This window comes from Talpa europaea (genome assembly GCF_964194135.1).
Source record: "Talpa europaea genome assembly, chromosome: 14".
In the NCBI taxonomy this organism is placed as follows: Eukaryota; Metazoa; Chordata; class Mammalia; order Eulipotyphla; family Talpidae; genus Talpa; species Talpa europaea.
Window position 1 is genome coordinate 13,967,460 of NC_140082.1, and position 21,312 is coordinate 13,988,771.

General features: G+C 44.4%; 1 protein-coding gene across 11 annotated transcripts in view; it reads right to left on the reverse strand.

Moving 5' to 3' along the window:
- DEPDC5 (DEP domain containing 5, GATOR1 subcomplex subunit) overlaps window positions 1-21,312 on the reverse strand; it is a gene marked incomplete at both ends in the record, with an annotated part of 106,522 nt that overhangs the window by 23,687 nt on the left and 61,523 nt on the right. For 7 of the 11 annotated variants that reach the window (XM_084253264.1, XM_084253256.1, XM_084253260.1 and 4 more), the window contains 6 exons: window positions 6,785-6,850; window positions 9,802-9,910; window positions 15,469-15,602; window positions 17,224-17,443; window positions 18,668-18,835; window positions 19,277-19,394. In XM_084253264.1, coding sequence (XP_084109390.1) covers window positions 6,785-6,850; window positions 9,802-9,910; window positions 15,469-15,602; window positions 17,224-17,443; window positions 18,668-18,835; window positions 19,277-19,394 — 815 coding nt within the window. Of the gene's footprint in view, window positions 1-6,745; window positions 6,851-9,801; window positions 9,911-15,468; window positions 15,603-17,223; window positions 17,444-18,667; window positions 18,836-19,276; window positions 19,395-21,312 lie in introns of all 11 variants that reach the window. The other 4 variants (XM_084253257.1, XM_084253265.1, XM_084253262.1 and 1 more) reach the window with 2 other exon arrangements.

Here is a 21,312-nt window from a genome sequence, read left to right on the forward strand (position 1 = left end):
TGGCAAATAATACCACTAAGTGATGGAAGGGTCATGTCACTAATGATGTTGTGTGGCTCCCACGGAGGCCCTGATACGATGTGATGAGAAATGTACCTCATTTGTGAAGTATTCTTTTCCAAAACCCCTAATTCCAATCTAAACTGGAGACAAAGTGGGCTAAGTGCATCTGGTTCCTAGTCATCCAGCTCATTCAGGGCACTGAGAAGGACCCAAGACAGAACCCACACACCTCCAAGAGCTCCAAAGCTCCGTCAAGGAAGGAAGGAGTAGCATCCCAAACCGAAACCCCCGCCCTCATGGAGCTTACTATCTGGGGGTGAGAAGGGGAAAACAGACATTGAACAACTAACGTCCATGAAGTCCCATATTCCTCCCTGTGCCTCCCCCGGCACCTGGCACAGCTCTAATCACAGCCACGTAGGCTCTGCAATCTCAGCTGAGCTGAATTTCTCTCCACAGGGAGAGCCTCCTTCTACCAAGTCTATCCTAACCTCCTATTTGAATGATTATCTCTATTTTAATATCTCACATCACTCCAAAATAAGATGAGGATACTAATTAATAAACATATTAGTAAATCAAAATAAACATACAAGAAAATCCAGTGAAAACAGGGGTAGGATAAATATGAAATCATTGCATCTAAATCCTTTTTTGATCTAACTGTAATGTTTTAAATGGTCAGACCTGTGCCCTACAATACCATAGCTACTTCCTATATGTGGCTATTTAGGTATAAATTAATTAAAATAGGGCCTTCCTGGTGGCACAAGGGGTTAAAGCACCGCACTATAAAGCAATCTGCAGCCTCGGCAGCATGAGTGCGATCCCCGGCCGGCCAGGGAGCAACCCTCATGGCGAGGCAGACATCTCCTGTCTCGTCTGCTGCTTCCTCAGCAGTGTATTTCAGTCAGTCTGCCTGTTCTCTTCCCAACTCTGTGTCTGGTGAATCCTCTCACCCCCTGCATCTCTGGCCTGTACCCCAGCGCTTGTATGCATAAATAAATAAAATTTTTTAAAATTAATTAATTAAAATAAAAAGTAAAATTCAGTTCCTTGGTAGCACCAGCCACTTCTCAAATGCTCGATAGCCATGTGTGACTTACAGCTATGGTGCTGGATGGCACAAATACAGAACATTTCCATCACTGCAGAAAGTTCCACTAAGCAGCACTGATCTAGAGCAAATGCTACAAACAACAAAACAAAACAAAAAATTGATGGACACATATTGGCACAGCTGGCAGATTATTAAAAATAAAACAAAAAAGGAAAAACCACAGCCTGTTCTGTGGCCATATGACTCTCTTCGGGAAAGAACCCAGGTCCAACGTCTAGCTGATTTTGTGACATAAGATAGAAACCTGGATCTTTGTACAAAATCTACAGATTTTTAAGTATGCCCAACTAACTCAAAAATTTTAAAACACAGCAAGTCCCAAAATATTTTCAGGAGTTGGCAACAGACTGACAATCTTCTCGGTGAGCCCCTGCTGCAGACTCCTGGCAAGAACCTGAGGGTGGAGGGTTTAAGTTAGGGCAAAGGCTGAGTAGTGTGTCTGGAGAGCCCCCTTTGGGGAGTCAGCCCTGGAGACAGGAACCTTTTGCTCACTCATGTCTCCAAAGGGAAAAAAACACATTAGAGTAAAAAGTCCACTTTTGGTCAAATTGCCTGATTCCCCAGAAAATTCTCTCAGTGCCCCCATGTGCATGCTAAAAACTGCTGTCCTAACAGGCATGGCCCCAGAGTGCATTCTGCAGAACTTGGGGCAGCTTCTCTGGGGCTACCACAGGGTGCGACTGCACAGGGCTGTGAGCCTTCTCCACCACCCATCCTCCCACATACGCAAGCCAGAGCGGTTCCCATTACGTTTTATCGGGTTATAGTTATAGTTATAGTTCCGGGCTTGGTGTAAATTATCATTGTGGAAAAAAAGGGTTCTATTGTTTAAATAAACTTTGTGTATGTCTCCCTGCACTAGGATCTTTGAGGTGGTATTTACTAAGCCCTCCTAAGTGCCATGTTAGCGCTGGAGAGTTACCACTAAGCAACACAGACAAGGAAGTTGCCCTCCTGGAGTTTAGTCTCATGGGGAAGATGGACATTAATTAAATCCCAGTCATACAAATGCAAAGTAGAACCACAAGAAGGACTGAAAAGAAAACTGGAGCTATGCAAGTCTGTGACAGGAGATTCACCTGATGAGTGGGAGTTAACCAGCCACAATCAGAGGGAACAGAACGTGCCAAGGCACAGTGGCAGGAAATCTGCTGTCTGCAGAGCTGGAGAAAGACATATGTGGCTGGAGTGCAAGAGTGAGGAAGATGAATGGCAAAAAGTAAGGCTGGAAAGAAAGGCAGAGCCTCAATCACGTAGGACATTGTACTGATTTTGGTCTTTATCCTAAAGGAAAGAAGTGTTATGGGCTGAATGCTTATGTGCTCCCCAAATTCATGTTGAAGTCCCAATCCCTGATGTGATGGTATTTGCAGGTAGAGCCCTTGGGAGAGAATTAGATGAGGTCAAGAGGGTAGGGGCCCCATGATGGGGTTAGTGTCCCATCATTACAATAGGCAGACCAGAGCTCCAAGTCTCTGCCATCTGAGGACACAATGAGGTGGTCATCTGCAAGTCAGGTGTGCCAGCTCTTTGGTCTTGGACTTCTCAGTCTGCAGAAATGTGAGAAGTAAACGTGCTGCTTAAGCCCCCAGTCTACAGTATTTTCTTATAGGAGTTTGAGCTAATATAGATTTGATCAGGAGTGACACAATCCAACTTACATTTCAAAAGGTAAATCCCAGACACAGTTGGAAAAGATGGGGAGAGAGCAGGATGGAAGCAGGGAGAACACACTGGAGGCTGGGGCAGGATCAAGGTGAGATACAGTCGCGTGAACTAGGGAGTGAGCTGGGGCATATGGAAGTACGGAGCTAAGCGCATGACCCCAGACACAAGCAAATCCAACAAGACAGAGGGCCGGATCTGCCAAGAGCCACGTGTCCTTTTGAGAGTAACTGCTGGGGGGTCAAGGGACAGCAGGGGAGAAGGGGAGAGACCCTCACTAGCTCAGGTCTCATGTGGCAGGACCCTCTCTCCTTGAATATGTTCCTTCAGGCTCCAAGGTACAGACAAAAGATATCATCAGGCTGACTTCTGAGGAAAATCCCATTACCAAGTATTTCTTATGCCTCCAAGTTCTTGTGGAACTTTGTGAAGACTAAAATAGATTTCCAGAGAGCAGAATAAGGTGAGGAAACTGTGGAAGTGTTCTGTTATTAGAGAGAGTGACACATTCATTATCGTCAGAATGACGAATTGGAGGCACAAAGAACTACTTTCCAGTAGGGATGTGTAGGCCTGTTACCTCTGCACACTGCTATCTGTTTCAGTTTTACAGGTACTTCCTTCTCTTAGCAAAATCAGAATCTCACCCTCCTTGGCAAACAGGAGTCCCTTCTCAGTAGAGAACTGTTCTAAGGGGCAACAATACATAGGCAACACCTTTGTAACTTAGCCTGAGGTGGAGGACTTACTTTCAAGGTCCCTCAGGGTCATCCCAGAATTTCAGAGCTAGAATGGTGGAAGTTCCCATTTTTACACACACATTCATGAGGAAAGAGCTGGCTAGGCCAATCAAGCCCCTCCACTAGTGTGTGCCCAACCCCACCCTGCACTCCCCACTCCCTACTTCCCCACACAGATACATGTCTGGAGAATTTACTGCGTGCCAGGATCTGAACTAACCACAGAGATGCGTCATCTCAGTCGGCTCTCACAGCAATTCTATAAGGAGAACATGGTTAGTTGTTCCAGTCTACTGATGAGAAACCTGAACGTCAGAAAGTTTAGTGCTGTTGCCGAAAATTTCACAACCAGTTGTGTCACGGTGGGCAGGCTGACACCAGGGCCGTCTCAGGCAGCCTGTTAACATGCAGGCCCTTTCTCCTAAGGAGCTCACCATACTCTATTTTTTGGTTCTGGCATTAGGATGGACAGCAGAGGCAGCAGGAATAGAGAGTAGGCACCAGTAAACAGATGTGCAAAACTGACATTAAAACCTGGAATTTTAGTCACTCTGAGCCTCCTTGCAGCTACAAGCTCATTGACTGTGTGCCCACCACATACCAAGCACCAGTTGCCTTCACATGTATTACTCCTGTCTCATGCCTTACTAGAAGTGTGCTACATTTTAATTTCCAAATATGTGGGGCTTTTCTAGTTATCTTTGTGTCACTGACAGGTAACTTAATTACACACATGTTCTGTGTATGATTTCATACCTGTGAACTCTATTAATAAATGTGTATTATTTCTAATCCTCAAAACAAGCCTACAAGGAAGTTATTTTTATTTCCTTTTATAAATGAGAACACTGAGGATCAGAGGTTAATTAATGTGCCAAAAGCCGTGTCCTACAGTGCGAAATCAAGATCAGAAAGGAATCATCAGACTCCAGTGGCCTCTCTCCAGTCTCCATGCTGACTGTCAGGACACAAACAAACAAATCTTGTTATGTACCATTTTCCAAAATAAATAAGAAACAGATAAGCAAAAGGAAAAATAAAAAACAAAGTACAATTTAATTATGTGTAAGTATTTGGAGTCCCCTTACTGCACCCAATGAGTTGATATAATTTTTTTTTAGTTTATATATTTTTCTTAACTACACAGCTGGTGGAGTTTTAACTTCACATGCTTCCTCCAGCTCCTCATCTCTGTGTGCTAGTTCAAATGGTAGAAACTTGTCCACTTTTGTTCTACCTACAAATTCCACCATATTAAGTTGTATGGACTATTATAGTATTTATAAAACAATTCTCTTTTTTTGGCACTGCTGATTTTTCTTCTGTTATGTTAAGAACATAAGTATAAAATTTTTCACAAGAAATGTTGGAAAAAGTTCAACCTGGGGCCTCCCTGGTGGTGCCAGGGGTTATTAAGCACAGCACTGTGAAGCTACCTGCAGTCACTGCAGCACAAGTTTGATCCCTAGCCGGCCAGGGAGCTACCCACATGGCATAGCAGACCCCTCCTGTCTCACCCAATGCTCCCTTCAGCAGTGTATTTCAGTCAGTCTGCCTGTTCTGTTCCCTACTCTGTCTCTGGTGAATCCTCTCACCCCTGCACCTCTGGCCTGTACCCCAGTTCTTGTATGCATAAATAAATAAATCTTCAAATAAAAAAGAAAGTTCAACCTGAGTTGGTTTTAAACCAAAAACAGTATGCCTCCCATGCTTAGAGATTGGAGATTGTTGAATTCACACTCAGATCCTGATGGATTTGCCAGCGTCATGCAGCTCACTGGGATGAAGCAGGCACAGACATCTGAAGACCTGCACAGACAGGTAAGGCACTCTCTGGCCTCCTAAGAAAGGGGGAGCTCCTATGTTAACGAACCCCTTCCCCTCTGATGGTGCAGGGCCTCATCTACTTGCTAGTTGTGTGCCCTTGGACAAGTAATGACTTTTAGCCTCAGTTTCCTCATTTCCAGTACAGTAACTAGAGAATGATCACTCAATGCATGTTGGTTTTCAGGCTTTATCACATAACCTTTGCCCTTCAACCTCCCAAGCCCTATCCTCCTTAGGCTGCCCTACTTTGCCTACACCCTCTCAATGAAGTCAATTTCATATACTTAGGGACCTCTACGAAGGACAAGGGGGCCACTTTCTCTTCACCTAGAACCTGAGGCCTCCTTACAGTAATCAGTAATACTAATTACAGAGCAGGGGATCACGAGTCAAGTCTGTTGGTCTAGGATTTAAATCTCAGCTCTACTCCCTACTGCATAAAGCATAACTTCTTAGGCCCTTGATTTCTCCATTTGTAAAACTGAAATAAAATGTCTCCCTAATTCATACATTATACTGTGAGGATAATGCTATGTGCTCAGCACTTAGCAACTGAAGAAACATAAAGCTTGGACGGCTCTTGGAGATCTGGGTGAAACCCTTTATTTGACAACTGAGTTTAGGGAAGTCCAGGGCCAAGGTAACTTGCCTCGGTCACACATGACGAGCCTCTGACCAAGCGTGTGCCCATTAATGTTTGCTCTGTTGATGGTGTTGCTGTTTTTAAAGATTTATTTATTTATTTATACAAGAACCAGAGTACAGGCCAGATGCGTGGGAGGCTGAGAGGATTCACCAGAGACAGAGCAGGGAACAGAACAGGCAGACTGATGAAATACACTGCTGAGGGGAGCAGCGGGCACAACAGGAGAGTTCTGCCGCGCCATGTGGGACCCTTGCCGGCCAGCCGGGATTGAACCGGTGCTGCAGAGGCTGCGGGCAGCTTCACACCGCGGCACTCAACTGCCTGCGCCACCAGGGGAGGCCCTGTTCTGTTTTTTACCACTTCCTTAGATACTGTTAAAATTTATCTGGTAGAATTAAGAGGGAAAAAAAATAAGTTTTCAATCTGTAAGAAGGCACATTTCATGTTGTTCATATCATATGGCCAAAAAAGCCTAAAAAGGAAGGCACGATGTGGCAAAAAAATCCATGGTAACTTTGTAAAGCAGCCAGGCAGAGATGGGGCACACGGGAGCACACTGGTGTTTCTATATTTGTTCTCTTAGTTTGCTCATTTCCATCCCCTTTGTGGCCACTAACAGCAGGGATGTGAATGTACACTCTGAGACCAAATTCAATTGCAAGTACCCCTCAAACTCAGTTTCAGTCCAATTCCATCTGTTCAGATTAAAGCAGACGGCCAACCCGTGGTTTCTGCTGATAGGACAGGCATGCACAGGCTGCAGAGCCCTTGAGTTTGACTGACCTGCGGGTAGAAGGCAGATGATGCTGTGCGTGGGCTGCGAACAAACTCCATAAAGAAGGCCCCGTCCTGAAGTCAGAGGAGGAGGAAGCAGCAGCGGCAACAGCAGGTGCAAGGGAGAGAGGAACGGGATGTGGGCCAGTGGTGTACCATCAGGGGGAGGAGAGGGATATGAAAGAAAAATTAAAAACTAGGAGAGGAGAGCATAAACAAGGGCATGCAGCGGGGAAGGGTGCAAGGAGGGGGGTACCAGGGAGTGGGAGAGAGAGAGATCCACCTAGGAAGACAATATCCAAATGCAAAGCACAAGCAGGAACTCACACCTTCTTGGACAGAACATCCCATCTGTGTGGGAGAAAGCACCTGAGTTAGAAGGTGTGTCCAAGCTCCCTCAGGTCTCATCAGAGCCTGGCTTGGATGCTTGCGCCCTCCCTCATAGCTCTGAACTTCCTTCAGACCTATGCCAAGGGAGGGGAAAGGCATCAGAGCAGCTTGGTGGGAGTCTAGGCGGGGTTGGGGGGTGAGGGGCGGAGCTTCAATGGTGGCATCCTGGCCTCCCACCTGGCTGGGTGAGCAGCAAACCTCTTAAAGAGATATACAGAGGCTTGGGGTTTTCATTTTTGCCTGTTACTCAATATGGTAGCCAGACAGGAGACAAGGATTCAATGCAGGAAAAGTTTTTGCTTAATTTTCAAAGCAAACAGCAGATACAGAAGCAGCAATACCTTCTCCTCCATTGGGTGTATAACAAAATCACAAGCAGCTGAGACATATAACTGTTGTATACATATGTAGTCACTGGAGGGGCTTCCCGAAGCTGTCTCCCCCAACTCACCCTATTGTTGTGTGGTTCAAGTTGCCATTTTTAAAACAAAAACAGCATAGAGAACTTTTCCAGCAATTCCTCCTTTTATCTTTCTTTAGGTCAAGAAATATCCTCTTATCCCTTCAAAAACTTATTTTTGATGCCTATTATCAATGAAATTCAGAAATGGCACATGATAAATCTGAGGGTCCTACATTCTACAGCTTTTCTTCAATGCTAAAAGCGGAATCACTAAAGTAGTCGGATGTTCATTTTATCAATACGGCTGCCACTTCCCACAAGCTGCTGTGAACCTGCTTCACTAACCGTGGAAACGTGCAGCTATGGAGACACACATTCAATTACCCCTTGATATATCCTACCACAAGTTTCTGCCTGGAAGTGCTGAGCATTTCTGAAAGGGCTGACAGGGCTCTCCACTCTGGCTATCATGGAACATCTGTGTTTCTCCTTGTAACTCGGGAATCGACATCTGGCGCAATGATGGCTATACATGTGAACTTTGGTGCTCAGTTGGGAGATAAGGAGCGTTCTAAACAGCAGTCTAATATCAGGTCATCAGTGTATTTTAGCCTTAAAGCTTGTGCTCTGTACTTTTCCTACTTTTCAGCCTTGTCCCTGGCACTGTTTCTAATCTCAAAGATGGCAATGAGTAGAGGTAACAGCTAGTGGGCAGGACACTGGGTATTGTACATTCTCATTGTTCCACCTGTGTGCCTTTTCTGCCAGAACATAAAGAAACAGAGAGGCTAATGCTGCTGAGATTTATGCACCCGCGAGTGAAGACAGATGAAAAGACTTCCATGACCAACAGATCGTTTTTATATACAGATAATCCTTAAACTGTACCTCAAATCATATGCTAGAGTGAGGGTCAGCGAAATCCAGCCAAATCTAGCCACCTGGTTATTACTGTCTGTGAGCTAAAATGGCTGTTAAAATTTGAGTGGCCGTGGAAGTACCTTCACAAAGCACTGGTCTTGTCTCCAGGCCCACAAAGCCTAAAGTACTTGTTAGGTTTGCTGGCCTCTGGCTTATTCATAGATCCTACATGCCGCTTGCAGCCTCATTCAATATTTTTCCTCATATTTTAATCCCTCCATCCTAGTAGTCTAATTCTAGGAATTGATCCTAAAGAAATAATCAGAGATGCAGTCAAACAATTATGAACAAGGATGGTGTCTGCAGATTTATAACTGTGATACACAAAATTATCAAAATTTATGGAATTACCAAATATTACTTATAAAATCAGGTAACATCTACTTTTTTAACAAAAAAGTCATTAAAAAGTCGTGATAAAATATCATTATGATGGAATATACTTGTTTTGTAAGTTTATGCTTTTGAAAAATATTTTAATAACATGGGGAAATTTTCATGATATGGAAGTAAAATAAATACGTAGGTGGACATACAATTTGACCACAATTTTGAAAAATAAAATACATATATTGAATTTCTCTCTCTGAGTGAACTGAAACTAGATAAGAGAATGTACAGTCAGCTCACCCTATCACATCAGAATGATCTCATGCTCTGAATTTCCCCGGAGAAGACACTGACGAAATCTAATGATACAAAAAGCCTCACCTATGGAGTTTTCTCTCAATGATCCTCCCTCCGGGTGTTTAGACTTTATGCCTTTTACCATCTCCTAGGTCTGAAGATATTTTATGCAAAGGGTCTCACTGTATTTGCTATTCTGTAAAGAAATATATAGCCTCAGCTTTGGGTCCTTCCCAACCACCCCTCTTGCCCCCCAAGCTATGATCTGCTCCCTCTTGACTATAATTCTCAGGAGAATAGCAAACTGATAGAAATTTCACAAGCAAAGAAGAGTGTACTCTCATGGAAGCTGCCTTAGTAGCTTCTACACCCTTTAGGGAAAGCCAAAGATGTGGCTGAAGAAGAACCAAATGGCCAATTTCAAAGCCCAAGCAGGATCTTGGGTCTTGAACAATACAACTTAGCTTCACAGATTTATGTATGCCTTTATCAAGAAGTTAGCTTCCTTACAACTGTGAACAGGAAAGTTCCTCAATAAAAACAGTAATATTTAAAAGGGTTCAGGGTACAATTCATCCATCTCCTTAATATGTTCAATCCTGAATTCTAATGACTATCCGTTTTACCCCCCACAGTGGGTCTCTGAGAACACCTGGCAGCTCCCTGCTAGCGTGGCCTCTGTTACCTTTCGTGGGCTATCCACGTAGGAGGGAGCCATGGCAACGCTGCTGCTGCTCTCAGCTGGCTGGGCGGAACTCTTGCCACCATGCACAGCTGCCTGTTCTCCTAGGCACCTGGAATGAGGAAAAACACATGACAGTAGCTTGCTCAGAGCCCTCTGGGGAAGGACCCTTGTTAGCCAAGGTGAAATGAAGTGAGTTTTGTGGCCGCCATCTTCAGAACACACACTTCTGCTTTGTTCCTCTTTCATGCCCTATGTAACACCCTTCACTTCATTCAAGGCCCCAAATAATGACCAGCCCTTCATGGTACTTCAGAAAACAGCCCAATTTAAAAAGCATCTTTGTAGCACCTGGTACTTACATATTACTTTGAAAAGGCAAAGTGATGTGGTTTAAGTGACTGCTATGAACACATTTTTTTAAACCCTCTGGGAAGAAGTTTTCTCAGTTTTATTAAATATACCAGTAAAAGTACATTCTGCTAATTAGGGCTGCATTAACATGAGGCATAAGCTAAACTGGGGGAAATGTGTTTATAAGTTAATCTTTCAAATATATACACTTACAACCCCACCTCTCCCCATCACACAAATCTAACAGGCATTATCCCATAACACAAGGCAACTATGGCTTTCTTTATGACATCTCATCCCATCTCAGTTCTGATGTACATAAAGATGTACCTTTAGCTGTATTTTCCTAACTAAAATTAACCAGGAATGATAATAAATTAAATATTCCCCTAAATTATATTGTTTTAATATATCATGGCATTTTTATTTGGTAAGTTTCAGAAGGTTCACATTATAGTCCTAAATGCTTCATTATTGTTGTAACTATGAGGCAGTGCCCAGACCCCTCTGCTGTGACCATTTTGCCACAGAAGCCAGGAGTGTTGTTCAGTGGGCTCAGCTGCCAGCCCGTTCCGGGACAGCCCCACTGTAGAGCAGCCGTATTTAAGTTCTTGGCCCTCCTCTGGCTGCCCATAGACAGTGAATGAACCATGAGGGGGTTTGAAGGTGGTCACACTGGTCCAACCTGGCTCACCTCTGAAACCTGCTCTGGCTTGAGTGAGGCTGCCCAAGCCTTCACTGGGCCTGCACTGCACCTGGGTTTCTCCCTGTGCCCACCCCTGCTTTGTCCCCTCCCTCCCACAGGCGTTGAGCCCAACCACTCTCCCTAAACATCCTATATGTCAAACTCCATCTCAACCTGCTTCTCTGGGAACCCTATCTGTGCTATTTTGCTGGTTTTAAATTCTGCCATTTTAGTTACCTGATTGTGAAGTAATCACAAACCAGAGATTTAAGAAACCTGTTTCCATAGTAACCTGCTACACTTTCTTTTTTATTACAGAAAAATCTCAAACATACACAAAAGTAAAGAGCATAATATAATGAACCCCTACACATCCGATCTTTCTTTGTTTATACCCTCTACCTACTGATTAGATGGAAATTCACATATATTATTTCACCCATAAACACTTTAGTATGTATGCTAAGAGAAAACTTAAAAAAAAAATCACAATCACTTTTTGATTCTTTAAAGGTTTGTTTTCTAATATCAAGTATTACCCCATTATCTCAAAAACTTTTTTATAGTTTATTCACATAAAACAGGACTCAATCAAAGTCCCTACATTGCAATAAATTAGGTTTTGTAAGTCTCTCTCTTTTTTTTTTTTTTAAAGATTTATTCATTTATGCATACAAGAACTTGGGTACAGGCCAGAGGTGTGGGGGGTGAGAGGATTCATCAGAGACAGAGTGGGGAACAGAACAGGCAGATTGACTGAAATACGCTGCTGAGGGGAGCAGCAGGCGAGTCAGGAGAGGTCTGCTGCACCATGTGGGTAGCTCTCTGGCTGGGGATTGAACTCGTGCTGCAGTGGCTGCAGATAGCTTCATAGGTTGCATCTTAACCCCTTGCGCCACCAGGGAGGCCCTATAAGTCTCTTTTAAGCCACAAGCTCCTCTTCACCTCTCCTTATTCTTACAGTTTATTTGTTGAAGAAAGTAGCTCATTTGTCCTGTAAACTTACACAGCCTGGATGTGCTGCTTATGTCTCCTTATTGTTTATCATGTTCTTCTGTGCATGGCACTTCCTGAGAACTAGAAGTTATGTCTAAAGAGTTAAACTAATTTAGGTTCAATTTGGGGGCAAGAATTCTTCCTAAGTGCATTGTGTACTTTTATCTGGAGGCCCATAAGGCCTGGTGGTCTCTCCCTGGTGATATCAGTTGCCACTGATGGTCTCTGATAGATCCATTAGTGCATTAGCAATCACATGAGGCATTATTCTATTGTTCCTTCTGTACCTATTAGCTAGAATATTAAAAAAGAGAAGCATCCTCACACCAATTACTTGGTCACATTGAGGTATAATTCACACAGGAAACCCAGACTAAATGCTTGGTTCTTTCCCTTGTCCGCTCAGACCACATTGTCTCTATCTCAGGTGCCTCCTCTGATCCTCATCCGTAAACACACTCACATTTCTCTGCATTTCCTGAGGGCTGCCATGGCAGGCTATGACTAGGACAGCAATGGCAGGAAACCTTAGTTACTCCCCAGTGACCCTTCAGACATGTGGTATGATACACATGACATCCCCGTTTATTGAGTTGCTTTCTAGGTGCTGATCTGTGGACTAGGATTTAGAGTCAAGTAAGACCCTGCCCTTGTCCTTGGAGGCTCCTTGTCTAATGTCAGGGAAAACGACCAGCTATACTGTACACATGCACACGGGAGCAGGTCCACGAGAGCACACAGCTTTCTGGTGGGAGGAAATCGCTAGCCAAGCAGCGGCAACTGACTCCCTCTTTCTGCTCTGACTCAGCCATTTCTCTTCACCCAAAAGGAGCAGAGAAACCTGCTGACCAGCACCTGCAGTCCAGACCGCTTCCAGTCAAGCTGTTTATCAATCAAAGGCTGAAACTCCAGGAGCCTCTACCTTTCCCCAACAGCCTAACTAAAGGTACATGCTTACAGATCCAGACTGGGAGAGAACTGGAGGGAATAAACATAGTGGTGGAATGATGACAGGACTACAGGTGATATTTTAATAATTCTTCGTTATGTTGCTATGTGTTGTTTTTCACCTTAAATAAAATTAGATCTGCTTGACATGGCAAAGAAAAAGAAAAGCACATAAGAAGTGTTGTGTGAGTAAACATTACATAAAGCTCTGGCTTCTCTCTACCTCTAGCGTTGAGAAAATATATTGTGTCCGCCTGGAGCAGTCATCTGGGCAAGCATAAATCTCAGCTTGCCCTTGGCTGTGGGGTTGGCTGAGAGTCTCAGCCTCCACACTGGGGGACACTACCACCCCAAGCTGTCTTTCCTCTCCCAATCTGAGCAGAAAGAGGCTCCTTGGCACATACTCAACAATGACTCACTGACATATTAAAATAAGGCCCCCCCACCCCCAACTTCACACTCCTCCTAGCAACATATGTTCCTTGTTCTTTTTTCCAGCGGGAAAGGTTTGGGATGTGTTACAGGAAGAACCTGCTGGGCAGAGTTCTGTGGTCTTTCTTTGGTCCAATGAAGACATTTTCTAAAGGGGATGTGGTGCCTTCAGTAATAAACCCAACCTGTTCCTCCTTTCATCTGCCCCCTCCCCGTGACCCTGCTCTGTTCTTCACGTCTCTCCCTGCATCCCTTCCTTGCCATGTCATCAACACCTTCCATTCTGCTTCTACCTCCTTTGGCCCATCCACCAGACCTCCAGAAACATGGGGCTCATCTCTGGAAACACCACTCTGCCAAACACCTGACTGGACCTTTCATGATATTAAGGAGCTGCTGGAACTATTTAGATAAATCATGGCATCATGATTTTGGGTTATTTTTAAAAGCATTTAATTTTCAGAGATACATATTGAAATATTATAGATGAGGTAGATATGATGTCTGGGATTTAATGAAAAATAAAAAGAAAAGTAATAGCAAATAGGATATAAATGAAACAAGATCAGTTTGCTCTTGATCAATAAGAGTTGATGATCAATGAAGTAGGGTGATGGAGAAATGGAGATTTCCTGTATGACTCTGTCTACTTTATATTTGAAAATTTCCATTAAAAGAACAAAAAACTTTAAAAGGACCCCTCTTGCCATAAGAATGCATAATGACAGCCAGGCCTCCAACTCGCCACTCTGTCATTGCAAGGGCATCTCCCACAATGCTTTGTGCTCACTTGCTCAATTGAAGTTACTTTGAGGAAGTCTAATAACACACCGACTCCTGCAGAGCAAGTCATGGATTTACATGCTAGACAAACAAGGTGTAGCCTCACCTAACATGCTGGGGGCCCCAGGTCTATACAGGGAGACCCTCAACAGCCCTTCCTCCCCATTCAGTAAACCTCTACCATGTACCTACTCTGTGCCAGGCATAGCATAGAGCCTCTCCTCACACACAGACAATTGAGGGGAAATCAGGTGAGCTGATGACTGTGGTCCTTCCCAGAGTACTGAAAGTGCTCTAATGGACACAGGCCTAGGATGTTGGAAAGCACAGAGGGGAACCTGAGCTGGCTGGGAGAGTAGAGAGTCAGGGAAGGCTCCTCAGAGCAAGGTCCCACCTGCACACAGCAGTGTTTTCTCCTTTACCCCAAGTTCTGCCTCCTACCTAAATAAACACCTCCATTCCTATAAGACAAACTTAGGTCCCAGCCCCTGTGATGCTTTCCCTGGCCCCTAAACAAGATATGGTCCCACCAGTGTCTGGGAACTTTGGCAAGTACTGTCCCTAAAGGGACCACACACTCAAATGCCTAGAGAAGCTAGTCAGATAGAACAACTGAGCATGCAAAACAAGTCCAGATGTGCTGGTCTCAGGTAAACCTGGGAGCACGTGCCTAGGTGTGAGCATGGGCCCAGTGTTAACAAAGCCTCAACTATTTTAGGCAAACCTGGAATTTATATAATGTTGTATTATCTATATATAATACTATGTTATCTATAATTCCACTTTATACATTTTATTAACATAATCATGTACATATTTATTTTCCATTTCAGAATTCATACAAAATCCAGATTTTTACATGAAATCTTCAAACTAAAAGAAACTTAACTAAGCTATTTAAAAAATATTTTGTGTTTTTTGGGGTAGTAAAAATACTCTCTGATAGTGCCTATGTGTCATTTTGAATCTGTCTAAACCCACAAAATGTACATCATCCAGAGTGAACCCCGATATAAACTATGGTCTTTGGGTGATTACAATGTGTAAATATAGATTCATCCACTGTATAAATGTACCATTGGTAGGGGATGTTGATAGTAAGGAAAGGCTATGGATGTGTGGAACACGGTGTATGTGAGAAATCTTTGTACACTTTGCATCTTAAACCTTGTTATGAACCTAAGATTGCTCTAAAAAATATAGTCTATAAACAAACAAACAAAACAATTGTGAGTAAAACCAAATTCATCTGTAGCTCAAATTAAGCCCCACACTGCAAGTTTCTAACTTCTGGCATATTTCATACTAAGTGACACTTATCAGGTATTAACTTAGTTTTCTTTTCATGTATGTCTTTTGGTTAATTATAGGCTCCTTGCAGATAGAAATCATACTTCATCCCATTCAAAGTGGAGCACTAAAAACCCTGGGGCCTACAGGGTGAGGCGCAGTCTCTCCAACCAGGCACTTACTTCTGACTGGCCTCCATCTCCAACAGGGCAGACAGAGCTGAGGTTCCCTTCTTCCCAACCGGAGGTCCAGTTGACTCAAGAGGGTGTGTGGAAATGGGTCCAGGCATCTGCAAGCCTTTCATAGCAGTCCCTTTCTAAAAAAGAAGAGAAGACAGGCCATCAGCCCATGGGAGCACCCTCAGTGACACCCCTAAGTGTGTTGCTACATCTGTCACACTTCAGGCCCTGGGAATCCAATAAACAGAGTTAAAGAACACAGGTTCTCCCTCTTCAGTAAGTGCCAGAAAGGGGCTTGTTTCTTGAACTGCAGATCCCAAATGCCTCCTGGACTCAAAACAAACTGCCTTTTGGAGGTTATTCATACATACCATCGCATTTGACTTTATAATCAGTTCTAGGGAGTACATTATGTTATAACTAATTTTCAGAAGAAAGTAAGTCTCACAAAACTTAAGAAACTTATCTCAAATCCTACTGGGGTTAGAATTCTCTCTCCAAGTACCTGAGTGCAAAAACCAGGTTCTTTCCAGAATACAAGCTCTCCTGGAAATGCTTCTAATCACAAGTGGTACTTATACAAAAGGCAGCTGGTGTAGGGGAAAGAACACTGAACTTGAGGTTGAAAACAACACCAAAAAAAGCATCGCGAATGATGAAACACCACTCAACAATTAAAAGGAATGAACTACTGATACAAGAGATATCTTGAATGAATCTCAGAGGCATATGCTAAGTAAAAGAAGGCAGCCTGGAAAGGTCACATCTTATAGGATTCTATTTATATGACATTTGGACAAGATGAAGTATAATAATAATGAAGAACAGACTAGTGGCTGCCAGAGGTAGGAGATGGGAGGAGTATGATGATAAAAGGTAACATGAGGGAGTTTTTCAGGAGTGATGAAGCTATTCTGTAACCTAAGTGTGGAAGTGGTGATGAGATGAATCTATACATTTGTTAAAATCCATAGACCAGAATACACACACACACACTGCTTTTTATTAACTGGGTGTCCTCAGACACATCCATGAGCCCTAGTACTTTAGTGTCCTCTCTGGGTAATGTGGCTAAAACAATGCCCATGGGTGCTAGAAACTCTAATAGTGACTGAAATAAGAATAAGTAAGTATTGCTGCTGTTACCTTTTTAGGCCAATTTCTACTCAGCAATCCAGCATCCTATTACATAAGTATCTGCACCCAACACAGTGTCTCACCTGGGAGCACATGAAGGAACAATGTCCTCAGGCTAGGAGGGATGGCCCCAAGCCAAGAACACCATCCAGTCACTTTGTATACCCCAGCCTTCCCTCCTTTACTCTCAATGGGGGAGAACAACTTGTCTTGGGTTTAAGATAAATGCTGCACATGGGCCTCCCCTGGTGGCGCAGCAGTTGAGCGCTGGGCTGTGAAGCTGCCCACAGCCTCTGCAGTGCAGGTTCGATCCCCGACCACTGGCGAGGGTTCCACATGGCGCGCAGACCTCTCCTGCCGCCCGCTGCTCCCCTCAGCAGTGTATTTTGTCAGTCTGCCTGTTCTGTTCCCCGCTCTGGCTCTGGTGAATCCTCTCACCCTCCTGTGCTTCTGACTGTGTCCAGTGCTTGTATAAATAAATAAATAAAATAAAAAAAAAAAAGATAAATGCTGTACAGTTGTGGAATAAGTAAACTAGCCAATGAGAGGTCTCTGAAATCGAGGAGATAGTTCCTGCACGCAAGATCAAGTTCAATCCCCCAGGGGCCTAAGAGCCCTCACCCTCATCATGCGATCTGAGCGATGGCGCCTGCGGATCCGGTTTAAGCCCTCCACAAAGCGGATGAAGCCATCCAGGAGTTGCCACTCCTCCTCATCTGCCCGAGGCTTGTCCCCATAGATGTCACAGTGAACCTCCCCTTCCGTGATGCGCTTGGTGGCAGTGACACAGGCTGGCAGCAGCAGGAAGCGGGTCCTCCAGAACTTCAGAGATTCGATTAAGCTATGGAGGGCCAAAGGAAAAAAAGGGAGTGGAGGTGAGAAGAAGTAGATAATAAGAAGTGCTTCTAATAAACCTCTTCCTGCACTCTGTGCAGGAGGGGACCCCACCCTGTGAACACATATCACTGACAGTACCTCTCATGGTGTCATTTAAAACACAAGTTCTCATGGAAAAGCATGAAGGCTGAGCTCACTTCACATCCTAGAGACATCTGAATTTGTCTATGCACCCAGACCCAATGAAGTTGTGGCTTTTTATCATCACAATCACAGAGCACACACAGAAACTAAAAATGAGACAGCACAGGTAGTGAGGCATATGCCAACAATGTAAGCTGCACTGACAGTCCATCAGAGAGCAACTCATCATCAAGATTTTTGTGGGGGGACTTTGCATGGTAAGATATATGTGAAATGTGAAATTTATTACTTTAAAAACTATCTTTTTTTTTACTCTATTTTTATTTGCTTATTTAATTTTCACTTTTGTGCAGAAGAACTGCAGTGTAGGCCAGAGGTGCAGGTGATAAGAGGATTCACCAGAGACAGAGTGGGGAGCAGAACAGGCAGATGTACTAAAATACACTGCAGAGGGGAGTAGCAGGCAAGACAGGAGAGGTCTGCTGCGCCATGTGGGTCAGCTCCCTGGCTGGGGATGGAACTCAGGCCACAGCAGTGATGAGACTTAACCCCTAGGCCACTAGGAAGGCCCTAAAAACTATCTTTAAACCCACAATTAACTCACATGAAATACATCACTCCTGGGCAGCCATCACCACCACCCATCTCATCACTAAACTCTTTTTTTTTTAATGATTTATTTATTTATGCATACAAGAGCTGGGGTACAGGCCAGAGATGCAGGGGGGTGAGAGGATTCACGAGAGACAGAGCAGAGAACAGAACAGGCAGACTGACTGAAATACACTGCTAAGGGGAGCAGCGGGCGAGTCAGGTGAGGTCTGCTGCGCCATATGGGTTTCTCTCTGGCCGGCCAGGGATGGAACTCATGCTGCAGAGGCTGCGAATTGCTTCATAGTGCAGTGCTTAATCCCTTGCACCACCAGGGAGGCCCTCATCACTAAACTCTTAACCCTAGGCCGATGTGCTTCTGTTCTCTATTATTTTCTAAAACAGATATCATTGTGTAATCAGAAAAAAAGGACAGAAGTGTTAAAGATATACCCAAGGCAGCAAGGATGGAAGCCAAAGTACGTTCTCTAACCTGAAGTCCTCGGAGCCAGCAGAACAGATATACTGATCTAGGTAATTCCACTTGTACTCCTCCAGCCGTTCATGGGAGAACTCCACCCAACAAGAGACAAACTCCGAGTCTGAGTGGGAAGGGCAGAGGCTGTAGGCGTAGTGAATCTGGGCAGATTCATAAGGATACCTGGAAAATAAAGGGCACGCCCAGAGGTCCAAAATAGAATCCCCCATTGCTTCTGGACATTCTGTCTTAATACATTTAACACCACCTTAGCACACAAGCCTGGACTGCAGCAACTGACTCAGCCCAGGGGACTGGTAGCAGTCCTCAGATCTTCCTCAACCTTCACTTCCTTCTGTCCTCACGTTCTTCATGTTTAATTGCATGTTACAAACCAGGCTAAACATTGTAAATGGAATCAAATCCCTTTTGGAGTAGGTGAGCTACAACTCTAAAGTATCCTAGAAAATAAAACAATAACTTCAAAAGCAAAAACCAACCACTTAACCTCCTGAGTTATGTGCTAACCACAATTCACTGAGGGCAGCACATGCTATAAACTAAGTTGGCACCTGGGCACCATTTGGGTCAGAAGCCGAACACTTTAAAGATCCAAGGACTCACTTGGGCAGGTATCGTGTCACTGTGATCATCTTATCCTTCAGCGTCACTTTGTGGAAAGTTCTGCCCATACTCAGCCAGTACTGGTCCTCCTCCTCAGGGCGGTTTCGGGACACGAGGCCTAACAGAGAACAAAATCACTTCCTCCAGACAGATGCAGAAGAGGAGAAACAAAGGAGGCAAACACTTTCTGTTGAGGGGCAGGTTCATGGAAAAAGGCTATTCTTGGTTAAAAAAGAATCCTGGAGCTGGTGGAATTTTTTGTTACTAAACGTACCGACAGTAGGTTAGAGCTTGGGGACGCTAGCACCTAGATGACACACTCGAAGTAGAACAGCCCGATGCCTCATCCTTTGAGAAGGAAAGTTCTGGAGCTGATGTTATTAAGTCTGAGAGAAAATGTAAGGCTAACATAGAACTCCACTCCACCCAAGCACAAGCCCTCAGTCCAAGCTGGCAACCAATTTTCGTGCCCGCAGTTTCAGTCTTGAATGACCATTTCTTTATTTGCTGCAATTGTTGCTTTTTTCTGCCTTCCCTTCCTGGGCCATTACTGAAATCATTTAAGGTTACCTTCAAATGCAGCTTCCTCCAGAAAGCTATCACATCAGGTCAGTGGTCTGAATTCTATCCCTATGTAGCCCTGGTGTGATTGTCTCACCCCCTTACATACTAAAAAAGTTCCAGGAGGCCAGGGCCCAACCCTTGTTTGTATTCATATTTTCAGAAGCACCTGATAAAGTGCCTTGCCCACAGTAGGGATTAGAAAGTATTAGGAAATTAAATAGGAAAGAGGAAAATAGTGAACCTGAGGGTAAGTGTGCTGAGAGGATTAGGCTGGGACCACAGAGCCCATGGGGGCCCCACCTAAGACCTGGGTAGAATACCCCCTCTGCCTTGGGGCAGTCATCTCCCAGGGGCTGCAGGCTGTAGATAGTCAGCACCTCTAAAGCCCTGGAACACCTATACCTTCCTCCTTCCCTCTGACTGCAGGGCAGTTGGCTTCAGCAGCCAACTTACACCTCTACACAAACCACACAGTCCCGGGCCCTCTACCCTGCTCAGTTTCCCTCAGTACATCTGCTCTGGCATCCTCAGGAGGCCCTGCCTTTTCTCCACTCTCCAGGCCCCTAGGGATATCGGCAGGGCTCCCGGAAAACTAACTGCAAACTTTCAAGAGAGTCAAATAGCGCTTCAGTGAACAACTACACCAAGACTAGATTCCCATGATCTGAGGTGAAATAGTCTTCTCATTCAGCTGAGAGCATCACATGGTGGCAGGAGCGTGGGAGTGGTCAGGAGAAGTGAGGACAGTGGAAGCTGAAAGGATCTTCACTGTGATATAGAAACTTTGCAAATGATGCCAAGGGAGCAACAGGCAGGTTGCCTGCAAGAGAGACCCCAGTTTAATACCATCTCTTTCATTTGCTCACTCTTGGTACCCAAGGAAACTCACTCCTTGGTTCCCAAGGAGACAAGAGAGACGGAGCATAGGGAGTGAGCAGAGACTGAGCCAGAGATGTCAGGAGGTCCTGGTCTCATAGGACACTGGGTATCAAAACTCTAGTCTCACTTCCTGCATGTAGAGAGAGGGCTTCCACCCACCCAGCATTCCTGCATTTACACACTAAACACCCTGCTGGCCATAGGAAGACAGTGCCATGGGATAATGCTCATGAGCATCTAGCATGGTAGCCTGATACCTCATTTCTCATTAGGTGAAACCAGTTATTCCCATCTTTACCTTGCACAGCACTGTTCACAATTAGTTTAAAGTCTGTTTGCCTGCAGACGGTAAACTCTGAGGACAGGGTCTCACTCACAGCTGGTATTCAATAAATCTAATCAGCAAGTAGCATAAGCCACGATAGCCACTTTTCCAGTAATTATAACAACAGTACCACTTCTGTTACTACAGACTTAAAAGGGATTAAATTTACCAAAGGAGAAAAACAGCCAGAAAGAACATAGTTAGGCAAGAAGCCTCTGGTCAAGTATCTGACATGATACTCACATCATGTGAAGTTTATGAATCAATC